At 47.4% G+C, this 24,388-nt stretch overlaps 1 protein-coding gene across 1 annotated transcript in view; it reads left to right on the top strand.

Moving 5' to 3' along the window:
- Positions 1–24,388, top strand: part of GRM7 (glutamate metabotropic receptor 7) — a 288,512-nt gene that overhangs the window by 169,776 nt on the left and 94,348 nt on the right. The window contains exons 4-5 of the mRNA XM_035889467.1: positions 2,658–2,799; positions 3,606–3,679. Of these exons, the coding sequence (XP_035745360.1) occupies positions 2,658–2,799; positions 3,606–3,679 (216 nt within the window). The remainder of the gene's footprint in view (positions 1–2,657; positions 2,800–3,605; positions 3,680–24,388) is intronic.

Below are 24,388 nucleotides of genomic sequence, written 5' to 3'. Positions count from 1 at the left end.
CCCTGGACACAGGGGTTCTTTAACATAGGTAGACTCTTAACAACAGAAATATTGCTGTCGTGGGTGCCAGGGCTGAGACCCCTTGGCCTCTTTCTCCCTGCACGCCTGGGGATGCGGTCGTTTCTCCACGGTGGAGTGGGGGTATCTGGGGGTGAGCGCCTGTCAGCGTTCTTCTGTCCTGATTTCCAAGGCTCTTAAAGGTCCTCACTGGCACAGTAATTAGAAATCAGAAGATGCTGGGGAATATTGCCCTGTGTGCCTGTTCGCTGGGGCTGTATGGCTGATCCTGGCGGGATAGCCTGCTTTTCCCAAATGAAAGCGATGAAGCGCTATGAGGGCTTGCAGAGGATCTTCGCAGCAGCCTCAGATGTGTCTGAATCACTGCTCCATCCCACACGCGACAGCCCTTTGGTCTCGACACTATAGAACAGATCCTCTCCTGTTCTGCTGGGTCAGAGCGGGCGCCTCGAGGAAGGACGCCGCGGAAGGAACGCGTGCCTTTTCCAGTGACAAACCTTGGAGCTTGGTAACAGTCTGTGGTTGGTTGGTTTGGCTTTTTTTTTTTTTCTTTTCTCTCAATGAATTCTCCAAAATCGCCACATCCTTATTTAACACGAGAAATCGGAGTCTCTCCTGGGAGGTTGGAAGTAGCTTGGCTTGGGGTGATGGAGAGCCAGGGAGGGCACGGGTGCTTTGCAGGAGCAGCTGATAACTTTAAATTCTCCTTAGGCGTGATGCCAGGAGGGAGACGTTTTTCCTCGCAGAGACGCAGGGATGACTTCCCCTCGATGTTCCTGCGCTTGGGAGACGCCTTGGCCCTGCTTGTGGAGCAGGAGCCCCAGGCTCACAACCAGGGGGGTTGTGCTTTTATCCAGCATGCTGCCCGTGCCGAGGGGGGCGTTCCAGGGAAGCTGGGTAACCCTGCTCATGGGTTTGAGTTGATTCCGTCTAATTTTGATGGGGGAAAAATAAAAAAAGCATTTAAAAAATGTTTAAACTTTTTGAGCTTGCTAGCAACGAGACTTTCTTTCCTCATTTAAAAATGAAGTTTACTTTTAAAAATCAGTATTGTTTTCTTTTAAAGAAAAAAAAATCAGACTGCAGTAATTTCAGGTTGTAATAATTGTAAAACAATTCTGTGCGAGTCAGCGAAAAACTTGGGGGTTATTATTCTGCTTTATTCTTTCTCAGCCTTTCCTTTTCACCATTTTATTTCTTTCCCACTGAAAACAATCTTTTTTTCCCCGGAGTTTTTGGATCAGCCAGTACCAACAGACCAAGCCTGACTTCAGGCAACCTCTGTGTCTCAGCTTCTCTGTGTCTCGGAGGAAAAACGATCCTGACCTACTTTGTTGAGTGCTCAGAGATCTGCAGCGGAGCCACGTTTTGCAATTTTAAACCCATGTGTTTGGTCTTTACGGACGCTCGGTGTTCCTCCTCCAGGTGTTTGTGCGCTGCTTTGCCGTGGTTCGGGATGATGATGATGATGTTCTCCTTCGGCAGAGGGCGAGCAGGCAGCCGCCGCTGGTGGCGGATAAGCCTCCTCCTCGCCGTTCCTCCCCTGGGCACACCTTCTCTGGCGCTTCGTTTAACACTACTTTCAAATCTGTATTTTAAAGCATATCTGTGAATCTCTCTGTTGTCCCGCTGTCTCTTAATTAACTCGTTCCCGCTGCTGTTTCTTATTATGCAGCTCTGATACTTTATTAATTAACACACTGTGCAGTATACTGAGGAAGTTGGTATCTCAGATGCCACCAAAGATGAAAGTGTTTATCACTGAGAAACAAAATAATGAAGACGAACGTTTCCTCTGCCAGCAACGACAAGCAGAATGCACTGGAGATGGGATTTTTTTATTTTATTTATTTTAATTTTTTTTTTTTGCCTGAAACAAGTTACATAACTGCAATACGTGAGCTGTGCTAAAAGCGAGTATTTCTCTGGTACGGAGGTGTTTATCACTATTGATGCTGGTTTGCAATGTTGCCCGTGCATTTATGAGAAGCCCAGTTCTCAGGCGGGTACTTGATCTCGCGGCTCCAGCTGCCGGGTCAGCTCCAGCTCCCTTGGTGACGGGCGTTTGGAAGAGCAATGGTTTTCCCGAACAATCTGTGCCTTGCCCGTATTTCAGCGCCTTTGCTGTCCCCCTTCTAGACAAGTGGTTTCAGTGGAAGGGTTTTCCCTCAGTATCCTTCAACTTGCAAAATCAGACAGAACCTCAGCTCTTCCCCAAGACGGAGTTTGCACCATGTGTTGTCAACATCACTTGCCCTTTCAGCTGGTTCGGGCTTTTAAAACCAGTTTAAGCTTGTTCGGGTTCTTTGGGTTTGTTCTGTTTGTTTGGTTTTCTAACCCTGCTACTGACTGGTTTATTTGTTTATTTTGCTTTTCTATGACACTGGTTTTGCCCAACTGTTCGGTCTGTGACCCAGGCATGCAGACTCTCTCTATCCCAGTGAGTGGTCTGTGCAAGAAAAATAATTGCGAATCCCCCAGAAAGCTTGACATGAAGATTAAATGCTCTGTAAGGGCAGCGATCCCATCGCAGAGTTTCTCTTCCCCCCCAGGCTCCCCCTCCAGCCATGTGTTTCCCACTGCCTTTCCTGTGCTTTCCAGTGACCAAGTCCTTTTCTTCTTTCTTCTTTCTTCAACAGGTGGGCTCTGCATTGCTCAGTCCCTGAAAATCCCCCAGGATCGCAAGGACAAGACCATCGACTTTGATAAGATTATCAAGCAGCTCCTAGAAACTCCCAATGCCAGGGCCATCGTTATTTTTGCCAATGATGAGGACATAAAGTAAGGATGACTGAGGGAATTAATTAATTTGTGCTTGATAGCTATGCGGAAAAGAGGAAGCAAGTAAGAATATGAATAGTGAAGTGGAAAGGTCTTTCGGTAAGAGCAATGTGGAGGTTACGTTGTGGAGGGTACCAGCAGGGATGGAGGTGCTGCTGTTGCTGCCCTGGCCCATGTGGTGCCCCAGGCCAAGCATCGCTGTCGTGGGGACATGGGAATGTTGATCAAAGAGGCATTAAGAAGACGCCCCTCTCCAAGCTCGTGCTACTATGTATTATTCCTTAATTCGGAGTCTATTTTATGGCAAGTGATGGTTACTGGTGATAAAATGGAGTTGATGCTCAAGGTTAAACCACACAAGGTGCTTAACCACGTACGACTTGGTCCTAAAATGATAGAGAGTATTTCAGAAGTGTGACTCTCCTTCCTCACTTGCCTGTGTTACATATTCTCTCTCCAGAATTTTAAATTATCTTAAAATTGTGGTGGCATTGCCAATTGCTGGAGAGGCTCAGTTAAACAACATGAGACACGGGGAGGTTAGGATGGAGTTTCAGTAAAGTCAGTGGCAAAACTACGAGTTTTACCAGAATCAGGATTTCAGTCTTAGGATACAGGGTGAATTAAAAGAGAGGTCCAGTCTGTGCTGCATGGATCGCGATAGGGCGTGTTGCGAAATTCCTGAGCTCGGTCGGTCACAGGAATATGCCGTTTCTGTTCATTCTGCAGTTGCAACATGCCATTTTTCCCAAACAATTATATGTCTACATGGAATTAATTTGTGAACAAAATGTTCTTTTCCACAGGCAAATCCTTGCGGCCGCTAAGAGGGCGGATCAAGTTGGTCATTTCATCCTGCCCAAGCGAGCGACCATTGAGGGTAAGGCCTCTCTTCTGCTCCACTCTGTCGTGCTTCTTATACGCTGCCGGTACAAAGTCGATCGCCTGTCTATTTTTCTCATATGTGTTTTGTGAAGAATTGTGTACAGACATGGTATGAAACAAGGGTCATAAAGTACGTGGAGTAAGTCTTCATTCCCGAAATTTTCCTGAATGTCTGTGTTCCTCATCTGAAAACTGGATGTTGTTTCCACAGCTGAGAAGCTACCAGCAGTTATCTACTAAAAGCACGATTTCAAAGCTTGTATTAAGCTGTGGTGATGTGACAGGGCCTTTGTCGTTTAAAAGAAAATAAACCCAAATGATCTTAACGTGCCATGTATATACATAGGGAGAGAAAAACCTTTTGCAATTGCTGTATCATCTCTGAAGCCATAGGTAAGTTCTCTGCTGAAGAAGTAAAAATTCATTTTTAAATCAGCCGTTCCCATTTAGACTTAGCTTAACTTTTATTTCATTCAGATCAAGCGCTATATTTATTTATACATATTGCTTGTGTGCTTCACTAATATACGTACTAGCATATATGCATATGTATATAAAAATTATGGAAAAGGTTTTTTTACATAATCCCTTCATTTCTCGACATCTCTTTGTGTTCTGAAGTATTTGTTGTCTGGTCTTGCCTTGCTTTGTTATCCCTTTTGTCTGCATAGATGCTTAACTGTCCAAAGGGCTTCCTCTGGGCAAACCAAACTCGCCAGTTAGAGTCTGTGATCTCTAGAGTATGGAAAGGACTTTACAAGGGAGACACCGAGCAAAGGAAACAAGCTCCTTGGCTGGTACGTGGCTTGGTGTCAGGCAGGGTCTCCAAAGAGTCCTTAAACACATTGCCCACAGTAAAATAGGTCCTGGTGTCTTCACTCACCAGAAAACCAAACATCCGCATTCATCTTTGCTGTGTCTGTGCTACCACCTCCTTAGTTATTCTTCTCAGGTATACCATATGCCTCATCCTTTTACATTTTTTAAACCCTGGGGGCATTTTTGCATGTTATTTCTCCATAAATACGTAGAGTTGATAGACAATGAAATGTTTGGGGTTTTTTTTTTCTGAAAACCAGGGTATTTTAATAATCTCTTCATACTGTCTGTGTTCATCCCTGAGGGTTCCTGACACAGAAGTGAAAAGTCTGCCAACAGTACCCAGAAATAAAAACTTTACAAGTTTGTTTGTTTTAAAATATTTTCCTTCTATGTTAGACATTGAACATGTTGGACACAATGGGAAACACGAGGTTTGCTGTCGGACACCCTAAGTGAGGGTAACAGAGCGGAAGGGTTCGGGTATAGAAGGTCGGTTAAACAACAGTTACAAGGATCAGTGTGTTTAGTGCATCTGCAGAAGAATAAAAGTCCATTGAGCCCACAGATATCTTCTTATTCAGTGACTACGTCAGAGTATTGCCTGAAGGTTGGCTAGTTGCATTTTGCACTTGTAGTCACCTTGACTGCAGGATCACTGGTTTGTGATGCTTGAGTTACATTTTGCCTATCCATAATTGTGTTCATTCTTCAGCAGTGGGTGCCAGACAGCAGAGAGATATTTTGAGGTCTGTGAGTTGCCCTTTACTTTCCAGAAAGGAAAATACACTCAGCCAAAAGTCGGTTCGAGAGGCAGAGCGAAGTGTCCCACAACAGCAGTTGCACCGTTGGTAGCAAAGGTTCCCTGGCTGCTCCGTGACCCCTCGGAGGGGTTCAGGCTGGTTCTTACCTTTTTCAATCCCGTTCATCCATCCCTAATTGCCATCTGCATCTGCCATCTGCTTGGTCCTGTTAGGAGGAAGAGTAAAGGCATGGTTAAGAGCGCAGAGGAAATTCCCATTCTCCTGCAGCAGTTTTCCACAACTCGACGTTTCCCCTTCCAGCCTGATTCCCTTTCTGTTTCATCCTCTGAGAGAAACATCCAGTGAAATCTGTTGCTTACAGAAATAAGTAATCCTTAGGTATTAGCATTTCATTGCTTACTGAGGCCGTTATCCGTATGGATTGTCTGCCTTGCTTGCATTTAGACTGCTGTATGTTGTTTTGTTTTTCTTTCTGTTGTTGTAGTAATTTCATTTGGCTATGAATCCCAGAGAACTGGAAAGAGACATTTTAATGTTATTCTTTTATCATCCAGCTATGAACATCTGCTTCCTAAAATTTAGTAATGCATTTCTTTTGATGAATACATAAAATAAATGAAATAAGAAGCCTTGATTTTCCCTATAAATCGATGGAAAGAAACTAAATTAGCAGAATGGAACTCAATTTGCCCTGAAGAACCGTGTCTCAAGCAGTATCCCAGCCTGGCAGTCTCCTGCTCCTGCGGTGATGTGCGGCAGTGCCGCCGCCTGCCCCTGCAGCTCACGGGCCCCGGGGCAAGGCAACAGTTAAGCACCAACTTAATTCCCACTGGATTTGATGAGAACTTCTTTAGCAGGGATGAATAACTATTTTACTCCTCAAGAGCATCTTCTTTTTTTTTTTCTTTCCTTTCATCACTGTAAATAGTATTTGTAATATGGTAGAAAAAGATTCCCAACAAACTCCACTGGAAACAGAGAGTACTGCATCTCCCATACCTTAACTGGGAAGATGGGAGACTGCAGGCCTCCTCTCACGCTTCAGGGAAAAAATGTTAGTCTAATAAGCCAAAATAATGTTACATTGCATTGAAAATTAACGTGCCTGCATGTTAATGTGAGGATGGTATGCCTGGATTACCTGGATTTTTTTGTCTGTAAAGCCGTTTGTCATGTAAGTCATAAACTGAACCAGCCGTTCTATAGAAAAAGGCATTTTTCAAATACGTCTTCTCCCCCAGCCAGGACTCTTCACTTCAAAATGCAGATGTGAAACGCAGGGTGTTGCTGTGCTTACACCTATCTGCACACACCCCCTTTGAAGTTCCTGGTTTTGGTAACAGTGGGAACATCCCAGCAGCCTCCAGCTCCGGAGAGTCTTGGTCTCCTACAGAATCGGGCCCCAGCTGCGCAGTTATTTGTCTTGATGCTTGACGTCACTCATGGGACAAAATTTTCTTTGCCATAGTCCCATGGGGTGATCTAGGAAGTCATTGCATGAGCTGAATTCATTTGTCTTAAGTCAGTCTTAATATAGCCCGATTGTGTTTGAGATAATTATGCCGAAAGGGTAAAGTTGCATCTTATTTGCATAATTGCAGTAGACAGGGAGCCAGAGGAAGTGCACACGTAAATAGTAATCACTTCATGAGAAGTTGCATTTGGAACAAGCTCCATAGCCAACTTAACCAAGCATCAACCAAGTTGAAAGGCTTTGGCAAGGTTTTTTGGGGGAAAAAAGCAGAATGTGTTGATTTTTAGAACAACCATGGCAGCAGAATATTGTATTCTGGCTGCTCTTGCTTTGGACTCTTCCCAAGAAGGTTGTGATGGCGTGTCCTCGCACGTCGAGAAGATTGCTGAAGCCTCAGCCCAGCCCTGCAGCTCAGGGTGAGCTCAGAGGAGCGAGCACAGCACAGCAAGAACCTGCGCTCGGCGTGTGCGGGTTTGCAGCCACGTGCCGTGTTCTGGGCAGGCTTTCCCTGGGAGCCCGTCCTTGTAGCATCGCAGTGAGGAGCTGTAACGCAACCGCAGAGCCAGTGGTACGGCTGGAAGGCGAGGAAAATGAAACCGCTCGAACAACAGGCAAAGGCTTCATTTTCTAATTAAAGTTTGAATGGGCTGTGTTGCCATTGTTAGTCCTCTTATATTCATGTTACGATAATACAGAAATGATGAACGTCTGTGGCTCTGCAGGCATTTGTCATTCATTAGAACACCACCACCACAGAGGAAAACCCCCCAAAAGTCTTTCCCCTCCAAAATGCGTTTGGTGGGATTTTACCGACTGCTGCCATGTTCCCCAGAAGCCCTTGTTCTTCGTTCACCTGAATGGAAAGATAAATGTCGGGATGGGGAGATTCCCGCGTCAGTTTGGTGTGGAAGAACAGAACGAGCGCCCTGCTAATCACGGGAAGGGGGAAGTGCTGCGAAGAGGAGCAAGTGCGAGCTACAGGAGGATTTGGGCAAGCAAAAGCAGGCTATTGCGGAGTAACGGTGCCGTCAGGATCATGGTGAAAATGGGAGATGTTAAGGCGAGTGTAACAAGTCCCCAAAATGTCAAGTGCCAGAGGGAAAATGGAAGCACAGCGGAAAATGAAAAGAAAGGTTGAGACTTAAAAAAAAAACCCCAGTGTTTTGTTCTTGCAGTTCAGCCGAGCTGCTTGCCTTCCGACCAGCAGATTACTGTACGCGGCTGTCCTTTCCTTAGCCTAAGAGAAAGTTGTTCATTTGTTGCATTTGTCATTCGGAGTCCCAGGAGCTTTGTAGACCATCCAAACCAGCAAGGAACAAAATCTGGAAACCCTCCCTGGATTCTGGTGGGTCGCGCCATCATTCCAGGTTCAGACTTTCCCAGGCGATGGCTGGGATGAACTGCAGTCCTATTTCTTCGTAGATGGAAATGAACATCTTCCATACTAATCTTTTTAATCACAAACTGACCTTTAAGTATTCCACTGCCACTTTACCTCTTCAGGTTTCAGTAGATTTAATAAACTTCAGAGCGTTTCCTCCTCTTGTTATCGCTACTGTACCCAAACCTAATGATACGTTTTAACTGCCTGGGGTAGCTCTCTTTATTACACCATATAGATGTATAGAAGTTAGCTGGATGACCCTCTGATTAACGATGATGGTACTGCTGGTCCAGACATCGATTCAAGTTCTCCCTAGCGGGCAGATTCAAAGTCAGGTGTTCCTAAATTCTTTCCCTGGAGGAAAAGCAGATCTTTCTGCCGGTGATAAGAAAATACCTGTGGCATGAGGGATGGAAAAGCCTGATCCTTTTGGAGCAGGTTTGTGCAGTACTTGCTGAATCCAATATGGAAAGCTGTCAGACCGTACATGTCCAGAAGATACTGGAGTCTGAGGAATGGATTCAGGCAGGTGGTCTTGGGTTTCAGAATGGTGGTCTTCCCCATTTTTGTTCTTTTCTTTCCCATTTTTCCTTCTAGTCTAAACAATATCCACACTGCAGATTTTGAATTGGTTTATATTAGTCTGTAGTATCTATTCCAATTAAAAATGGCTCATTAAGCTCCTTCAGGCGTGTGGCAGCATAGGAGGCAGAACAGTGGCATTCAGGGTGCTGGCTGGACCTTGGAAAGGTGGCTACAGCCCACCCATGGCAGGCCAGCGATGTGTTTTTAGCAAATGCAGTGTCACAGCTGAAATGAGGAAATAAGCAGCTTTATTCCTGAAAAAATATTCCTATCGTGCAACTCCAAGGTTTATCCTTCTGCCGTTGGTCCTGCGCAGACCTGGGTGAGGTGCTTGGAGCTTGCCCAGGCGTCGCAGTTGGGGTGGCATCCCTGGGCACCCTCTCCAACCTCAGACCCCCCACTCAAGGCTTAGCACAGATTGAACTAATACCTGGCAAGCCCTTGGTAGTACCTGTTAGTATCTTGTTAAGCCCCGCATATGGCATAGTGAAACTAGTATTTTCAAGAGACAGTAGTAATTTTGGATGCTCTTTTGTAAGCTGCTCACTCTGATACATTGAGGTTCGCAGGATCCATAGAAAATATTGAACACCTTTGTAGGAAATATGGATCATAAGGCCCTAAAGATAGAACTAGAACAGAAATAAGTAATTTCTGAAAATCACAGCCATGTTTTTCAGGAGTCCAGATGCCTCCCGTAGCTCTTACAAAGTTTCAAAAATAAATATATATAATTTCCATGAATTGACAAGTCTCTCTATTCAGGGATATCTCAGAAAACGTTTTCCTCTTAACCTCAACTGTAAAGAAGATGAACAACTATCTGCTCACCTCTCGCTTTCTGTTGTCCCCTGGCCTCTTGTGTGTGAAAATTTTCAAACTGGGCTGTGGTTCGTGTTGTTGGCATCCACGCTACTGACTTAGCACTTTCAGATGTCTGCTTCTTCCTCTAACTTTTTTTCTTTTAAAATAGTCTTCCTTCTCTTTCTTTCTTATATGTGATTTGTTTTCATGGGCACCCGCTCACAGTGAAATGAAACCAAGGAGAGGAACAGCTGTAAGAGATACAGAGAGGCGAATATGCACATATATATGCTGTTCATTCTTTTGAGAGTCTGGCAAAACACTTTGCCGATGATGAAAATAAAATATTCTTGATGGTCTGAGTTCCGAATTTGATGCAGCTAAACAACGGGATTCACCCAGACCTAAGATTAATGACTCGATTCCAGCAAGCTGCGGATGTGGCCGAGGTCTGCAGTCTGGCGAAGCTCTCAGCTCTGAGGGTAAAGGACGGCTCGCATTCGGCACGAGGAAGTACAGAGATATTTTAAAAACCCAGGCGCGTTGCAAGTGCTGTAAATGAACAGAACTGTCCTTGAGTTTTTCAGTTGTTCATCTTCCAAAGAGATGGTGAATGATGTTTTTAATGTTTTGGGTTTATTTCCAACAGGAGCTGATTTGCTTTTTTGTTTGGGCAGTATTAAACCTGGAAAAAAAAAAACAAATGGAACAGTAGAGATTTAAGGAAAAAGTAGAATGAAATTATGTCTTGCTATTTAGTGGCTCTCAAATATTTTACCTGCCCATCCCCAGTCTAGCAAAGCAGAGGAGCTCAGGGTTCATTTTCCTCTGTGTTGGAGACAGTATGGGATTTTATCCAACATGTGGCTGCGTTTTCCCCAGGACGTTTCTCTGGGAACGATGGGCTTTGTGCAGCACTTGCCCACCGCCTCCCCGAACAGAACGGACGCCTGTCTTATCTGTCTCATAATAATAGTGGCAAAATAGTCTGGGTTGGATTTTTTTGTTGTTGTTTACAGCCTGGTTCAGTCTTTCACAGTGCTCTGTTGTTCTCAAGCTTTTTCTCAGTGTTCCTGGAGCGCAAGCGTGTGCTTTTAAGAGCCTAAGTGCGATGGAAAGATCTGGCTCGGGGGGGTTGGTTCATCCTGGGCTGCCGGGGCCGGGGGATCACTGCAGCCTCGCTACAGCAGAGCCCACAGACACCAAAAGCCAGAGGGGACACCAAGCATAAGGGAAAAGACCTAAGAGAAGTAGCATGGACCATCACTCCCCAATTTACTGATTCTTCCCATTACCTCCCCTGAATTTTCCTCTCATCTCCTTGCCACTGCTCATCTGACCTGCTCCACTTTCTGCACTGCTGGAAGGGCTCCAGCGCCGGTGGATTTGTTCTTCCTTGGCACCTCCAGGTCGGCTGTTAGCTGAGCTGGTCTCACTGCCCTCAGTCTTCCCTTCCCTGCGCTGCCCGGCAGGGTCCGGCGCCCGGGCGGGGGCACGTCCCTGGCTCCTGGGGTTTTAAACAGCGTAATTACAGGCAGCAGCACTCAGGAAATATCCTTCAAGGCCACTTTGGGTCAGCAGTTTGACAGAGCCACTCTGGTTTGGACACTGTCTCATGCGAGTAGAGTTTGCATGATGGACAATATGTACAAAGGTTTATTTGCATTTCCCCCCCACGAGTAAATTGTCTTTACCAGCTTTGGAATTAACATGTTAAGGGTGTTGTGCATTCATATTATTCAGTAAGTAAATACAGAAACGGGCCATCTGTTAAGATAAGTTTATTTCATCCCGTGCATTTTGTCAAAAAGATGCCTTCAAATGGCCCTTCCTATTCCTTACGGAAAGCCCGTCAGCTGGCAAGTGCAGGTGAAGGAAGAATTTACCCTTTTGTTCTTCTGTATCAATCACTCGGTGTTTAGAGTCACTCTACCCACAAACTTGTTGGGAACATATCTTTCCCATTGCTGATGAAGCCATTAATTGAATTTAAATTAATACTGCAGTTACCTGGGAATCCAAGACCCACTTGCAGCTGTGGAAAGTTTATTGCGTATCGATTCCAGCCTGTTGAAAAGTCGCTCTGGGAGTTAAGATTAGCTTTGATTCTTCCTGGCTTAGTGCTGAATCTCGTTGCCTCTTGCCTGTGTACGTACGGACTCCTGCTACAGGAGCGCAGCGTGCAAGGACAGACGGGCAGACAGACATGTGCTGGGGCGGTGGGGTGGGCTGGGCACTGCCAAGGCGCCCGTGCTTTGGCTGGGGTGCTTAGGGAGCCTGGCATTGTGCCTTGCTGGCCTTGTACGCCCTTTCTGTCGGGCTCGAAGCTTCTCGATGGAAAGCGCGGTGCCGTTGAGTGTTGGCTCAAGCGCCGCCGCAGGGCGATGCCCGGTCTCCTGAGATCGATCGATCCGGCAGCGCTGGCGATTCGGGCAAGCGGGGTCTGTCCCCGCTCTGTAGCGGAAACTGTGCACTCGCCGCGGTGTTGCAGTAGCAATGCAGTGCTTGACTTGAAAGGGTTGAAGCGAAGGCTCGGGGGAGAGGGTTAATAAGTTCAAAGAGGTGGTAGCTTGCGGGTGGCGTTATTTTTTAATATGCAGATATAGAGAAGTTAAGAAACACCGTTTTTATACAGTTTCAAATCCACGTTATTTTTGTAGTTGTCTTTTAAATGAAGGCATTGAAGCTTTTTGTTGTTTTTTTTTTTTTTTCCCTTTTGCTTAAGATTGCCCATAAGTGTTAGTCACTGAGAAAGAGAGTCTCAGCTGTAATCTCTGTGCTGCCGCAGACTCAAAGGGAACGCCCCGCGGTGCTCCAAACCCGAGCTCCCCCAGGGAATGCATTCGGAAAACCCATGTGCTGTTGCAACTCAGAATGTAAATTCTACATCCTTCTGGTGCGGTGCTTTGCTAAAGCTGCACATCTGGTCGTTGGGTGGTGCTCAGTTATTGGAGTTCTTCAGGGGGTTCTTAGGCAGTTTGAAGGTGCGATCTTCTTAGAGTATTGAAGAGAATTATCTGCCACTGCTCGGTGCAAGGCACAGCTCATAACCACAGCAGCATTAGCAAGAAATTTTGTCTCAAATGGAGTTTGAACCAGTACCTTTTCAAACGGCGTTGCTGCTTCACAGCAAAGAAATTGGGGAGAAAGCTCTAACTGGGCCACAGAGAACATTGTAAAATAAAGATGTAGAGAGCTTGCTCTTTGGCCTCTAGAAATGAAACAAATTGCTCGCCTGCCTCCAACCGAGCGGGCTTGCTCAAAGTCAAGGTACCTCTCCGAGTGGAGCCAGCTGTTTGCAGTCTGCGGGTACACGTGTGTGTCTCTCTGTATTTCTGTATTTTCTGTATTGCTCCCAGGGCTTATGCTGGCATTTTCCCTTTGATGTTCGTATTTAACTGTTATTTCAGGACACTGGAGATTGTGGGGGTGGATGCTTTGAGACAGAGGGACGTGTACACACACGCGCAAACTAGAATGGTTGGTGCTGTCAGAAGAGATAATTCACGGGAAATGTTTAGTTGTTGATCGCCGTTCAGCTATATCATCAGTGGTCTTTGGTTTGGAATACCCTGAACTGCATCTTCTGAAGAACAATTTTCCTCTCAATGATCTAACACTGAAGCTGTCTGAGCTCTCTGTCTGTTGGACACGTTTGAGCAGAGCATTTCCATCCAGAAAGGAAGAATTATATTTTTAGGAAGCCCGCTATCTTTGTAAGCCAGCTCCTGAGCTGCATGGGATCTGGTAGGGGCCTCCCAGCCTTCCTCCGCCGGTTTTGCTCAGCGGTGGGGCAGCGTTCCCTCCCTCCCCCACGCAGCAGCCAGCCGTGTGCTGCTTTCCAGCCCTTTTGCAAGGCGGCAGAGCCGAGGGCAGCTTTGGCTGGCAACCAACCTTCCCGTCCTCGCGAGGGGCGTTCAGCAGCATGCGGATAGCACACAGCAGCACGGGAAGAAGGCAAGTGATGGTTTCCTACACACACCCCCCAGTTAGGAAATCCTGGTGTTGTCTAGTGCTGTCAGTCTTTGCTTCTGTGCAGAGTTTCAAGCCTCGTTTGTTGAAAGGAACTCATATCCTGTTTGTTAGTAAAATTGGCAGGATTTCCAGGATCTGGGGAGTGATGAAGCCTGGGGGGACCTGACCAGACTCTGCAGGAGTGAGCCCCTCCTGGGCTGCTGAAGCAGAGCGGGCCCACGGAGAATTATAACAAAATCATGACTTGGTTTGGCATTCTGTTTAGGCATAGAAACAGAAGTCAAGAAAAGATGTTACCACCCTCTCCCGCTCCCTTAGAGCAGTCCTGGCACGGCTGCGGCGCCAAGCACAGCCCAGCTTGCCTCGGTGTTTGCCCCCTTGCCTCAGCCCAGCTGGGGCAGGGAGCCGGGAGGATGTTACGGTGCCGAGCCGAGGGCGGGAGCGGCTCCATGGCTGAAGGAAAGGAGCAGGAGAAGGGAATCAGGGAGGGTGGGAGGTGAGGCGTTCCGTAGGCCATCCAAAGCACCACAGCCTACGTCCGCCAGCGTGGCAGGGGCCGGATCTGGGGCTGCTTTGGCGGGGATGGGGCGGAGGGAAGAGCTCCCCTCTCCTCTTCGCACCAGGGTTGCGCCTCTCCTGGTATTTCTTATGCTATAATTTAACTCATTTTTCTAATTCACGGGAAGCATACTGGCAGGGTGTTTGTTTTGCCATTTACATTCCATGTATTTTTCACGTAAAAAAGAAATTGCAGGAGCTTTCTGAAATAAACTGCTCCTGGTTTAGGTAAAAATAGCCATGAATGGTCCCGAATATCTAGTTTTAGAAATGCCATTCTGCAGGAGGGCTGAGAACCACAGATTGCTCCTAATGGAAGAGATAATTTTTCATCTCTGATCTACTGCTTTGGCAAAGCAGAAAGGGTTTAATAGAGGACGTAGCATTTCCAGCCCAGTCCCTGGTGGACTGCCCACGGGTGTTGCAAAACGGGCAATGGAGAATGACACCGACTTGAGCAGAAGGACCGATGGTCTCTCTTAATTTTTGTTCATGTTTGTGACGAATTCGGGCTCAAGAAGGAGCTCCGAGAAAGGACTTTGGGATTAGGTCCGTGGGTACTAGGTGACCGTTTATTTTCCTTTACAATTATTACAGTGTTTTAATTCGGGAAGCTTCAGACGCTGAAATTGGGGGCAGTGAAACACAGAATACAAATACAATCTGCTTGTGCCATAAGGTGATGGAAGAAATAAAAGGTTCAGTCATCAGTCTTTTCTACAAGGGTTATTTTTGCAACAAAAAATTAGAATAACATTAATGCATTAGAAATTAAAACGAAGGAAACAAGATCCCCCTGCCATCTGCTGAGCGGATACGGGTGTAGGGGGAGGCAGGCACCACGATGGAAACTGTTCCCACTCCTCCCGGTGCTGGACGTCCCGTAGCATCGCGCCAGCTCGTGCCGGTCACCAGGCAAGGTGGGTTCCCATGGGGAGCTGAGCCACCTTGCCCCCGTGCTGCTGGCTGAGCCTCGGGCCTCCAGGGGGCTTGTGGTGTTTGTTGGTGTTGGGTCTCATCCCATTCCATCGGTCCGTGCCCTTCCCCACCCAGCTGCCCGCAGGATGAGAGGGCAGGTACCTGTGGTCAGCGCCCCTCGCTCCGGCTCCTCGGGGACACTGCACGGCTTTCCCAGAAATGTCTATTAAATCCCAGGTGTAATTCATTCGTGTATATGATATCCCCTACCAAGGTACCTCTGAGTCTAACGTATTTACTGTAACTCGTTACTTCCGCTCCGCTTTGTTTAAATTTATACATCTCAACATTTCTTTATCTTACCAGCGTTTCCATTACTCTTTATAAATGGTAATAAGTATTAACTGGTTCAATATTTTTCCTTCTCTTTGGGCTCAGTTTTTCCCTGTCTTTGAAAGATATTTTAAGCAAAAGTTCCTAAAATCTCAGAAATTTTTCTCTTTTGGTGTTTCTGACTCTGTTGCCTCAACCTAAAAAGATTCTTTCTCCAGGCCAGCTAAAACGAGTCTCTGAAATCCTCTGTGACTTACTTATTCTTGCCCTTTATTAGCAAGCCATGAGAGAAATCCTACTTCTCAATCTCTCAAGCAAAGCAAAAATAAAAATGTTTGAGGCTTTCAATAGGGTAAAATGCCAGTAGGGCATCCCTGCTTGCAAGGACCAAGTTAATATGCTTCCATGGTACATTTAAAATGTGTTTTCTGCAAGTGGTACGTGTTTATTAGTGTCTGTGCTTTCCTGCACGAGCAGCTGTTGATTACTGTCCTAGTGCTCGCCATGGGGACCTGGAGCATCCCGAGGAAGATCCCCGGGGGCTCCGGCTTCTCCGCTGCTGGGGCTCCACGCGCAGCAGCAGACATGAATTGTGTTTGTGGAGCAGGCTGCGCCCCCGTGGGTAACACAGGTCCAGACACAAAAAGACACGGGCTCGTTTTAGGAAGTGGGCAGAGATTTGAAAGGGTTTTCTTGTTTGTGTGGTTGGTTTTTTTTTTTTCCTTTTAGTTTGCGTTGTTAATGCTTGAATGATTATAGGCTTTTGAAAGTAATAGTTTAGGAAATAATACACATAATAATACACATAATTTCCTTAAAGATGATACGATGAATGCTAAAGTGCCCACTTGGCTCATGCTGGGTTTGCAGCTCTGCTTCGGGAATGTGTTTTCATTTTGTTGACTGGCTGCGTGACAGCACTCCAATGACCAAAGGAAACAGAAAATAATTTAGACAAAAATCCTCCGCGTAATCACATATGCTAGATTGTTAGTGAAGTGAAGGGAGCGTATAGATCAGTGATCGTGATCTCCTGGTGAGGGTAGATAAACACAAACCCTTTGTCTCATAATTGTAGGATGGTGAGGAACCAGGACTTTGCAAGTAAAGCTGTCCCTCTGGGCCGTTTGGGGTCCTGAACGTGTGGCTCAGTCTTTGTAGCAGTTACATGGCATAGTCCATCTGGAAATCAATTCACTTCTTCATGTGTACTCGTGTGGTTGCTGTAATGCAACCAGTGTACTCCAGTTTGCCTCGGGCTGCTACTCCCCATCTGAGTCGGGAGATGAAGGATGTGGACGTGGGAAACTCCCGCTTACTGTGGACGGAATAAGGTGGAGAGCTTCTGATTTAGGCTGTCACCGTCCCTCGGACCGCACTCAAACCACTATTCAAACTAGGGGCAGGAAAGGAAAAGGTCTGGAAAGAGAAAGCACAGGCTCAGTGCCTGCGGCTTCAGCCACGGCCGGTCCCCTCCAGGAGCGTTCAGCCGATTCCTGCGCAGCCCCGTCTGCGCCGCTCCCTGCCGCTCGTCTGCCTGGTGATGCCTCCGGAAGGGAGCAGCTCTACCGACGCCGGCACTGCTGCCGAATTATGGCTGCCTTGCTGAAAAGGCATGCGGCACATTTTGGGGCATCCCTCCCCAGCACAGCCTTGCCCTGCTGCCCTCGGGGAGGAAGGCTTGCCAGGGACGCCGAGCGCTGCGCCTGCTGGGAGATGGAGCAAATTAATCGACATTTTCTCTGCTGGAAAACTTCCATTTTCTGTTGGGTGATGGGGGTTTGGGGGAGCAGGGGCTGTCGGCCCAAGCCTGGTGCTGTGCGTCTGCTCCCGCTGCTTTTGCAGAGTCAAAAGCCCTTATTCTCTCTTTACAATTCATGCCTGTGCACAGGTAGGTGGGCCAAGAGCTCCCATCTGCACCTGGCATCAAGCTGCAGTCAGCCAAAGCCTTTTCACCTGTAGTCTTCCCTCGTTCCTAACTAAGGTAGGGTACAATTAATAATGTGATGGATCATGCAAGCTATTTCATAAAGAAGGGCTAGAGAAACTAAAGTTTTCTACTACTCCAATATATAAAAATGCAGGGAAAAAAGAGAAGAAAAACCCAGTTCCCCCCTCTCATACGGCTGTTGGCTCTGCTGGTGGTTCAGCAATCGCTCGTTGTGCATGGGCCTGATGTATCTCACCTTCCAAAAAGTAATTGTGTTAGAGTTTGTAAGAATGAAGTATGAAGCAAGCGAGAGACCTCAGCCTGATTAGTGAAAAGAGAATGGTGTCATTGCTTGTGAATAATGATCAAGCCTAATTAGAGTCAGTGCTTTGCTATTACACTGATAGTAGCCACCTGTGGGGCCTTGGCTTCCATATATTCTCCACGAATAGGCTGGCACCAGTATCTTTGCTTCTCTGCGCCAAGCAGAGCGGATGAGGCTCTTGGCTTCCCTCCAGCACGGTACGGACGTGGGCACCGGCGAGGCAGTGAGCTCCTGCAGGTATTTCTGAAGTGAAACTAAACTTTTATTTCTTTCTAATGTCTTTCCCGGGGTACCTGTAGCGGGTAACCTCCTCAAAGTAGCCTTCAGTCATGCTTGTCATGAGGAAATACATTTAATGCTTGTTTTCAAGTTCCATCTGTGTTTCTCACTTTAATTACTGCTCCACATAGTGTAAATTTCCAAAGAAAAATAGTTTAGGAACTAATGGAAGGAGTTGCTAGTGACATCTGGAAGTTACTGGCATCCCTTCTGCTCTTCCATGTCGGTGTGCTGAGGCTGCCACGTAGGCTTTGCTGCTGAGGGCATTTGCATGGAAGGAGCCTGTTTGTTCTCTGGTGCATCCCATGGTCTGTGATGTTTCTGGTTCTGCCGTGGTTACAGCCTGCTCCTATGTGAAGGAGTCAAGAACAACAGGAAAATGGTTGTGGTGGTGTGGACAGAAAGGTGCTGAAGATATATTTGGGTGGTAGTGGCAGGAGTAAGGCACAGCTGAGGCATGGGGTTAAAGGGAAACCAAATCTGAGGGGTGGCTGCTTCTGAGCAGGAGGCTTGAGGGGCTGCTGGCCCCTTCCCAGGCAGGGGAGCGATGGGCGCTCGTGAATGTTGGGGGTGGCTGGAAATGGCTTCTGAGACTTTCCATGGCATAAGTCAGAAACTAAGTAGTGAAATAGCAGAGTCTGTTGGGGGGGTTGTTTTGGTTCTTGGTTTGTTGAGTGTCCTAACGGATTTATTAGACAAAAGCTAGGAAGAGATGCAGCCAGGTTAGCTGGAGCGCGTCTCTGCACCTGGCTGGTGGCGAGGGTTTTCTGCCTTGCGAGGTGGCACCCGGCTCCAGGGGCTGCAGACCGCTCTGCTACACCCCAGGGGTGCGTGAACCAGAGCGCTTCAGGGACCAGCTCGGTCTTACGGTAATTTCCAGTAATGCAATACTATTTCAGATATCATGTTCCTCAGACTCTGTTAAAGTCTGCATTAAGCTCTTCACTTACAGGGCCAAGTACAAAGTTTAATACAATACTGCAGCAACTTTAATTTGTGGAGTTAAATTGGTGTGCTTTATTTAAAAAATAAATATCTAAATCACACCTGAACTCTTTCTTTAATGTCTTCTTAGAATTTAAATTATGTTTTTAGCTTTGGCAATTATTTAAAATGCTGATGCGTCAATCCCCAAAGAGAGAATACTTGTCTCAAGTATTGCCACTTGAAATTTTGGGAAGCCACACAGATGTTCATCTCCTCATTATGGAAATAATGTATTTGGTTAATGTGTTGGTATGAAGAGAGGGGAATACAAATTATCTTGCAACTTGAGAGCCATTTAAAAGTTTCCTTAGTGTCTTATTCATCTGTACCAAGGCATCCTCTGACGAGAGAGGTCCCCTCAATCTGCCAGGTTTGGAAGCACCTCTGCCCGTTGCCGGCCCTGCTGCCCCGTTCCCCGCAGCTCTGCCCTGGCTGGTGCTTGGTGTTGGGGCCATGGGACACGTGGGATTGGGTCTTGCCGCAGCAGCCGGGGGAGATACTGCTGGATATTTGCCGTCTTGGAAGATCTGTGTGCTGGGGATGAGGCTCAGGTGTCTCCACGTGCCATCATTGCAGCCCCCAGGCTTCTGGCGTGCACGTTGGAAACACAGAAATCCGAGGAAAGGCTCCGAGCCACGAGCCAGCAAAGGGCGCTTGCCTGGTGGTCCTTGGGGCTGGCCAGGATCCCAAAGGGGGTGCTGAACTGGGGGTGGGGTAGCCCTGGAAGTGGAGAGGAAAAAAAATAGAGGTGATGAAGAATGAGTGCCTGGAGGATATTCTGCTCCTGAAATATTGCATTCAAATTGCAGAGCTTTTTTGCTTTCCCTGAAAGATGCAGGGCATTCCAGTGGCGAGTAGTTGGGGCGATGCGCGCGTCCCTGTGCAGGGCTCTGTGGCCTCGAGGCCAGCTCAAGTGACCGTACCATGTCCCCCAGCCACAGAAGTCATCCCCGTTATCGTTACCTTTGCCTTTTTGCATAGACGGCTGAGCACGGGCTGGGGACGGTACGTACCTTGTTGGGTTGGGGACGGTACGTACCTTGTTGGGTTGGGGACGGTACGTACCTTGTTGGGTTGGGGACGGTACCTTGTGGTTTGATGTGATTCACACACATGGTTGGAAGGGAAGCTGAAACTTTGCGTTAGCAGCCTCAGCAGAGAAAGCTGTGGGGAGGGAGGGAGAGAACAGTAATGATATCGCTCTGTCTTGTGTCCTGGCATTGCTGGATGGCGTTATTAAGGCTGCCTTGTAATCAAGAAGTCAGCTGTCAAAAATCAAGGAAGTAATTTTTTTTTTTTAAAGAGTAAAAGAAAAAGGAAGGGAAGAATGGAGTAGAGTTTTGGGGTCATGTTTTCTTGGGGATGTTACCTCGAGGGGAATTTGAAAGCAAGGTTGGTAGCACACATGGCAGTTTAAAGTGAGGCATGGCTTTGCGCCCAGCCAGTTACGCCAGCTCCCCCGGCGCGGTGCGTGGATGGCCCCTGGAGCGCCGCTTATAGAATCATAGAACTATCTAGGTTGGAAAAGCCCTTTAAGATCATCACGTCCAACCACTAACCTAACCCTGCCATCCCACCACTAAACCACGTCCCTAGGCACCTCATCTACCCTTCTTTTAAATACCTCCAGGGATGGGGACTCACCGCCTGCCTGCCCCTCGGGCTCGCGGGGCTCTGCCACGCTGCCTAAGGGATGCTCCGCAGAGAAGGGGCAGCGCCTTATACAGCGTTTTGAAGGAGTGGTGTTGCCTGCATCCAGCCCCGTTACCATGTCAACGGGGGGGAAAAAAAAACCCAAAACGCGGCAACTCTCGATGTTTGGTTTTGGCGGGGCTGGATAAGTGTGTGCGAGTGGGGGGCTGTCAGCGGGCCTGTAAATTTTAGGATATACAAATATATTTACACGTGCTTTAATTATTCCTGTTGACATGGCAACACTTCGGCGAGGCACACGCAAATATAGACAGAGAAAGAAAGAAAATTAACTCTGTATATTGAAGGCATTCATATATGAATGCAGGCTAAGGAAACAATGTTTGAATTCCGCAGTCCGGGCTGCGGCCGCCCCTCTGCGTGGCGGGGGGAGGAGCAGCTCCCCTGGCCCCTCCCGCCACGCACCGGCCGCCGTCGGTACGCGTCTCGCCTTGTGCTCCCGCTCCCACCGCAGGCAGGAGGAGGACGGGCTTTGATTTCCTTTCATGTTTTGTTTGCCAGGAAGGTGTAACACCGCAACCGAGCATGGATTTGGTTTTTGCAAGCTGATTTTAAGTGCGTGTGCCAGAAGGGCGCAGCCCCGGGGGGCGGGCATTGACCGCCGCCGGGGTTATTTATGACTTTACGGCTCAGAATTTAGGTCGTGCATCGCAGGATGATGGAAAATTGCCTTTTGTGTAGCATCTTGGCTCGCCTGCTGACTTGGGGCATGCGTGCCGTGGTGGGGGGCGATGGCCTGGGCGGTCAGGGTGCTCGGGGGTGCTCAACCTGCGCCCGTCTCTGCGGGGGCGCTGGGCAGTGGCCGCTGCCTCTCCCCCATGGACCGCTCTGACCTTCCCTTGCGCTTGTTTTGGCACGTTCGTTATGTGTGCTGATTGATTTTCATTTCTTATTATTGTTAATTATAACCTGTTGGACACATCGCAGGGTTACCCTGGTTGCTGCATGACAGTGTAGAGGGATTTCTGTATTTTCATCCTCATTCTAAATTATGCAAACAGACGACTTGGGTTTAAATGCTTTTAAGGATCCGCAATGTGCATTTTGTCAGCTGCTGCTATCAAAGGGAAGAAAACCACTCTCATGTTCTGCATTTAGACCTTCTGTATCTCTGATTTCACTGCTCTGCATTATTAAAAAGAAGCAGGCCATCTGTGGAGCAGCTTCTCCCTTTTACTCGGAGAGGGTGGGAGGGAAGAACTCGGCAAACCGGCGGGAAGAAGGCATCAATGTGTAGAAAGGGATTTAGTTAAATAGTTAATTGCAGATGAAAAACTGAAAACACAGCTCAGGATTTGGGGGTAAGTGTTTTTAACGGGAAAGCGTGACCTGCACCCTGCGCCGTGGGCCTGACTTGCCCCCGCTTTGCTCCTGCCCCTGGCTGGCGCTCCCCAACTCTGGTCTCGCTGCTGCCAGGCCAGATCCGTGCCGAAGCTGAGCTGGTTTTCAGTGAAGCAGGAACCGACAGATAACGTCAAGACGACTGGGTATGCGAGGGAGAAGGAAAGCAAAAGCTGTTAGCTATGCTGCCTTGGGATAGGTATTAAAAAGAAAAAAAAAAGCTTTTCACTCCTCTTCAGGTATGAGACAAATAGCCCACTTCCAATAGCTGGGCAGCAGGAAAGGATGAATTACTGGGAGAGACATTCTGCTTCTGGATGTATTTTTAACTCTGTTCTCTTCGGCCCGATTCGGGAGATAATCTTTACAGCAGATACGGATCCTGGCTCGCAAGAGTAGGCTTACGTGAGCAGCGTTTCTCCCTCGGCTGGGCCTCTGCATATTGCAATTCATAAAAAATTATTCATTCCAGCAGCAGGAGTCGTTTGAATAAGAAGTGGAGTACTCGGCTGAAGGGAGAGCACCACGTGCATTAAGCAACCCGGGTGACTTATTCCAGTGTCAACCCAGCAAGTCCCTCTGTGGCTGCAAACGCAAAGCCCTTGCGCGTTATGAAGCCTGCAGTTGTTTGGGGAAGAGGAGCACGAGCCGCCTTCATCGTCTGCCCCGTAACAACTCCCTCGATGCTCTGAGGCGTGGATTTGGTCTTTTTGTTGTTCATAAAGAAAACGGTGCGTCCCTCTGGGATAGAACATCAGCCTCCTCGGGGAAGAGGATGATCCCGATGCCATCCAGAAGACCATGGCAGCAAGAGAAACCGGGGACGGGGACGAGCTCCTCGTCGCGTGTGTCCGGTGCCGGCTGCAACGGGAAAATCTCTTCCTCAGAGGAGGCCTCTAGCTGGTATGGCAATAAAAATAACAAATAGGAGAAATAAATTTTAGGGGTTTCTACTGTTTATATTGATATAAATGGGAGCTCTGTGAAAATAAGAAGTGCCCGAGGGCAATAAAATGTAGAAAAATGAATAATAATATACTTCTGTATTAACCTTTCTCTTACAGCACTGGCTAGACACCACCTAGGTCATGATCTCATTGCTCTGACAGCTGTATAATTTTATAAAAGTGATAACGAGGACACTTAGCCAATATATATCTATTTCCATAATAGAAGCTTTATAGCCTAAAATCCCAGATTTGCTCTAAGTACAGCAGGCTGAATTTCCTTTGTACGTGCTTTATGACATGAATATAAGTCAAATGTGACACCAACTAAAATGCCCTTTTTCACTGTTATAATCGGCAACTATTAAAAAAGAAAACAACTGCAAAGCATTTTTATGGCATGAAGAAAGTTAATAAAATCACTTAATGTTATGGCCTTTTTATTGAGTGAGAAGGTCAAGAAAATATCTGTAGACTATCTTAATGGCCCCGTAATGCCGTGTAGTGCGCAGCTTGGGCAACATAACGAAATCCGAAAAAAGATCAGCTGCCTGAAAACTGATCTTAGCCTTCCCCACCTAATGCTTTTATCCCAGATTTAATGTCGGTAAATTAAACTATTTTGGCTTGAATGCTAGGAAAATCAGAGAATTATTTGAGTAGTTGCTTTCAACTCCCTTGGCATCAGCAGTCCTAGTAAGTGACGGTTTACTGGCTGGGTAAATAAAATTTGTGTAACTAGGAATCATTAGTGCGGACATACTTTGGGCAAAATAGGGAAGAATAAAAGTATCCTAAACCGGTGAAATTGCGACTGGTATGGAGTTGGGTTAATATGTTGTATTTGCTCACGAGCCACACGGGCTGGGAATGAAAACACTTCAGGCACATGAGGAATGCAGTAGGTCAACAACTTTGTGTTTTAATTAGGCTTAATTATTTTCCTTATTAAGTAACCCCAGAGCCCTCAAAGTCGCTGCTGACATGCGAAATAGATGCTTCCCAGTGTGTGCCAGTCATCGGGTAAGCAAGAAGCGACAGAAATCTCTCTTAAAAAATACCTGGTTTGTTCGCACCAGCCGCACGTTGCCATCGTGGATCTCGATGAGCCACGTGCCCGCAGTTCACCCCTGAGATGCTGGAAGCTTCGCCTGGCTGCTGATGGTTTCACTGGTGCCACTTTAGCGCTGGGTCCCCTATTTTCATCTCTCTCTTTTCCCAGGGGATTGCTCTTTTTTCGGGTACCTCCCTGCCCTCCTGCGCAGTCGTCTCCCTCGCCTGCAGCCCGTGCTTTCCCCGTCGCTGTGGGCCTGACGCCTTCCCCAGCACAAATGCCTCCCCTGCCAACCTGCCTTTCCAGCTGACCATGGCAAACGGCGTCGTTAGTCTCGGGGCCTGGTTTATCCTCCAAAGCACGTATCGTTCCCTCGGCCATCTCTGCCGGGGAAGCTGAGCGTTATGCTTTCAGGCAGAAAATGGGTAACATCAAATGGAAGGAGAGATGCAAGACTAACGTTAGAAATAAATCATTTGGGGAGGCTTTTTGGGTGTAAAAAGCAAGGAGAAGC

The sequence above is a fragment of the Egretta garzetta genome, unplaced genomic scaffold (genome assembly GCF_000687185.1).
Source record: "Egretta garzetta isolate BGI_Z169 unplaced genomic scaffold, ASM68718v1 scaffold332, whole genome shotgun sequence".
In the NCBI taxonomy this organism is placed as follows: Eukaryota; Metazoa; Chordata; class Aves; order Pelecaniformes; family Ardeidae; genus Egretta; species Egretta garzetta.
Note: the sequence above shows the minus strand (reverse complement) of the source record. Positions and strands in the feature narration are given on the sequence as shown.